Source organism: Nicotiana attenuata, chromosome 2 (genome assembly GCF_001879085.1).
Source record: "Nicotiana attenuata strain UT chromosome 2, NIATTr2, whole genome shotgun sequence".
NCBI lineage: Eukaryota > Viridiplantae > Streptophyta > Magnoliopsida > Solanales > Solanaceae > Nicotiana > Nicotiana attenuata.
Window position 1 is genome coordinate 91,448,312 of NC_031990.1, and position 4,443 is coordinate 91,452,754.

The 4,443-nt window shown below is 45.5% G+C and overlaps 1 protein-coding gene across 1 annotated transcript; it reads left to right on the forward strand.

Annotated features, from left to right (window-relative positions):
• On the forward strand, window positions 709-1,305 carry LOC109222117. The gene has a single exon (XM_019386522.1). It carries the CDS (start codon window positions 709-711, stop codon window positions 1,303-1,305), a length of 597 nt encoding a protein of 198 aa, XP_019242067.1.

Sequence of the window (4,443 nt, forward strand, 5' to 3'; positions counted from 1 at the left end):
TATTGACCTGGACTAGGAAACCGATCGAGGTCGCCAAGCCCTCCGAGCCGGAGACCTAGTCTCGTGGTGAGGAAATTCCGAAGAAAGACTCGGGTAAAGCCCCCGAGTCCCCTGAAGTCGAGGTTATTCCTCCGCCTTCAACAAGTACACCGGGGGGGGGGGGGCAAGTGTTGAAAATATGGACACTAATTAGAGCGCCCCGAGTGAGGAGCTCGGGGCTATGACAATAGGTCACTCCCCTTCTCTACCATCTTATTTCGATGAGGCGATAAAGGACGCTCGAGCTCTGCGAACGCCTGATCCAAGCAAGGTCCTCGAAGAAGATCCCTTTCAGGATTGTTTCACCGGGGTCGAGGATGCCGCCGACCTCAATGATGCATCTACCCTCTTTGAAGAGGCTCATCGTCTCTTCTCTCGGGTAAGCACATACTTTCATTGTTGTAGAATTTCTGGTTTTCCTCTCTTGTCCTGACTGATACCTTATTATTTTTTGTGTAGGCTATTGTCAAGTTTAGGGCCGAGCTCAAGAAGTCTTCGGATGAAGAGAAGGCCCTGAGGCTCCTCTGTAGCCAAAAGGAGGAGGAGCTTAAGGACCTCTAGGCAGATTTGGCCAAAGCTCATAAAAACGAGGCCGAGCTAGACAAGTAGGTAACTGTGATTTTGAAAGAGTATGGCCTACTCGACCTTACTGTGGAGGCTAACACTTCAATGTCTCAGCTACAGCGAAAATTGGAGATGATTGGGCAGCTTCGGGGCGAGGTCGATCGGGTTAAAGTCGACTGCAACCGATGGAAGGAGAATATGGATCGGCTTGCTGCTGATAAAGAGGCTGCTCTAGCCCAACTGGCCTCGGCTGAGACCCAGCTCCGAAGTGCTAAAGTGAAAAATCTGGCCCAGGTCAAGAAGATCGAGGATCTTGAAGCAAAACTCGCTGAAGCCGGGGCTGAGGTTGCTGAGGCCAAGGCCGAAGTTGAGAAGACGAAGGCCACGACTGATAAAACCATCGCCGTATACTTAAGGGATGTCGAGTTTGTCCAAGCGAAGCTGAGGGAGGCCTCTGACCGGGAGAAACGGGTCAGTGATTTGGCCAAGTGTCAATCCCGGAGGGAGACCGTCGAAGAGATCCACGCTCGAGGTTTCGACCTCACCAATGAGATAGCCCAAGCAAAAGCACTTGAGGTCGATGCCAAGTTCCTCGTTTCTTCCGATGATGAAGATTTTGTTAGTGGCTCTGAGGGAGAGGGAGATGAGGACGGAGTCCCCAAGGAGGAGGTTCCCGAGGATGCGGCTCCCAAAGTAGATTAGGCTCTTAGGGTTTTATTTTTATTCCTTTGCTTTTGTGTAAGGCCCTCGTGGGTATTGTAAATACCCTTCATAAATATAACAAATTCCCTTGATTTGTATTGAATTTTGCTTTGTCTTCATTTTGTGATTTTTTTTGATGTTATGACTTCAATGATCAAATGTGCACTGGCTCGGACTTAGAATAGAACAAATCCTTAGGTTTTTTAGTGATCAATGGGCGATCTCTGGACTTATAATAGATACCTCTTAGGCTCTTTTGTTAATCCTCGAGCTATGCTTAAGTTGATTTGATGTGAGCTCGGGATGACGGGACTCTTGAGTCTGAGTTGAGTGAGAGCAAGGTCTCAAACTCTACATGCTTCGGCCCTTAGGCTCTTTCATATTGGCCCTTAGGATCTTTTAGGTCGGCCCTTAGGCTCTTTAAGTTGGGCTAATTCGTCCTCTAAAGCGACTATAGTTTTTCCCTCTTTTCGGCTAAAAGACTTAGTGAAAATTTCTTTATGCCTTAGTATGTGTTTTTTGTACCCGTTGGTTTTTTTTGAAGGTTCGATCGATCAGAACCTCATTTGTAATCCGTTTGTACTACGATAATTGAAATGCCTCTTGAGGCTTTTTTCGAAGGTTGATGTTATCAAAGCCTTTAAGTTATTCGAGGGCTGATTTTATCGAAGCCCTTTTTTATTTGCTTTTGTCGAGGGTAGCCTAATTTAACCAGTTTTTCAAAGTATTTGAAGGCCTTTAACTTATGGCGGAAGTCGGACGTCTCCGAGCCGCATTATTTCCGCCGTAGCCTTTTTCATATGACCGTAGTCTTTAATGTGGCCGTAGCCTTCGGGTATGCCTCTTGGACTTATTTCCCAATAACCTTTTGAACTTTTTCGAAAGGTTAGTCCCCGAGTATGACAGCCTTGGCCTTTATGTCGAAGGGGTGCCTCTTTGAGGTCTTATGAATTCGAGTTTAGATGACTCGAATAGGTTGACTGTCGATGACAATCCCCTAGTATTCGAGGTATATTCATGCTTTGGACCTTGAGCCGTTTCTCGCAAAATCACAAGCACGATGTTCTTATAGTAGCGAATTTCTTTGAGACACAAAGTGTTTTGATATAGAAAGAATGCTTCTTTGGATAATTAGTACATGCGTACATGTTTTGCCGTCGAGGCTCGACTATTCTACATGGACACGGTTCATCTGACCGTTTGGCCCATTACAAAGTTTTCCTATCATGGCCCTCATTGGCGTGAAGTATTTTCCTCAAAAATATAATCTCCGAGGGTGATGCCCTCCAGTATTCGAGGTTGATTGGAAAGAAGCCTTGGATACTGTTGAATTCTCCTTAGGTAGAACATAGTTGTTGCCTCGTTTAAAACCTCACCGGTAAAACCCATTTGGGACAAAATCCGATCTCAGGGAAAAAGAGTGCAACGCCTGCTTTAAAACCTAAGGTCTTCGGTTAAAAAGGTGTCTTCGATGTCTTCGATCGAACACCTGCAATGAGTTAGTTTTCAATTCAAATGGACAAAAGGAGAAAGCCATACCTTAGCAGTAGTATCGTTTGAGTAGTGATACATTCCAATTGTTCGCCAGTTGTTCGCTCCCATCGTGCCAAGTTTGTAAGATCCTTTACCAACAACTCCGATGACTCGGTACGGTCCTTCCAAATTCATGCCCAGTTTCCCTTCATTCGGGTCTCGAGTATTGAGGGTGACCTTCCGTAGAACTAAGTCCCGATTTCGAAGTGTCGAAGGTTAGTCCTTCTATTATAATATCTCTCGATTCTTTGTTTCTGCGCTGCCATCCGAACAAGTGCAGCTTCTCATTTTCCATCTAATAGCTCGAGGCTAGTATTCATAGCCTCGTGATTTGACTCCTTCGATGCATATTGAAACCTGGCGCTGGGTTCTCCGACCTCGATCGGGATTAAGGCCTCGGAGCCATATACTAAAGAGAACGGAGTAGCCCCCGTACTGGACTTCGATGTCGTTCGATATTCCCAAAGGACCTCGGGTAGAACTTCTCTCCATTTTCCCTTTGCATCGTCCAACCTTTTCTTTAGGTTTTGAATGATAGTTTTGTTTGTTGACTCGGCCTGTCCGTTCCCGGTTGGGTAGTAAGGTGTTGATAAGATCCTCTTTATTTTGTGTGCTTCGAGGAACTCCGTTACCTTGTTGCCGACAAATTGCTTTCCATTGTCACATACAATCTCGGCAGGTATCCCGAACCGACATATGATGTGGTCCCAGATGAAGTCAATAACTTCCTTTTCTCTGACCTTCTCGAAGGCCTGTGCTTCCACCCATTTAGAAAAATAATCAGTCATAAACAAAATGAATTTAGCTTTACCTGGGGCCGTTGGTAGAGGGCCGACTATGTCCATTCCCCATTTCATGAAAGGACACGGGGGTAGGACTGAGTGTAGTTGCTCTCCGGGATGGTGAATCATTGGAGCGAACCTTTGAAATTTATCACACTTTTTAACAAACTCCATAGTGTCTTTTTTCATGTTATCCCAGTAATACCCTGCTCTAATAATTTTACGAATCAAAGACTCGGCGCCGGAGTGATTCCCACAAGTGCCTTCGTGGATTTCTCGTAGAACATAATCGGTATCCCCCGACCCTAAACATATTACCAATGGTCCATCGAAAGTCCTCCTGTACAATGTTCCATCTTCATCCAATGTGAACCTAGCAGCCTTGGTTCTTAGAGCCCTTGACTCTTTATGATCCGATGGGAGCTTTCCATTTTTCAAATAATCGATATACTTATTCCTCCAATCCCAAGTCAAACTCGTAGAATTTATCTCGCATGACCCTCTTCGACCACAAATCTCGATAATTGGACGACAGTCCCCGGTACAATATCATCTTCTTCTACTGATGACCCCAAGTTGGCAAGTGCATCTGCCTCACTGTTTTGCTCTCGAGGCACATGATCTAGGGTCCATTCCTTGAAGCGATGCAGGGTTACCTTTAGCTTATCCAAGTATCTTTGCATCCTATCCTCTCGAACTTCGAAACTTTTGTTTACTTGGTTCACTACCAACAGAGAATCGCACTTGGCTTCAATGACTTCTGCCCCCAAGCTTTTAGCTAGCTCGAGACCTGCAATCATGGCCTCATACTCGGCCTTGTTAT

What these genes read in the sequence shown, in the direction of transcription:
- LOC109222117 (XM_019386522.1), top strand. Translation starts at nt 709, where the DNA reads ATGTCTCAGCTACAGCGAAAATTGGAGATGATTGGGCAGCTTCGGGGC.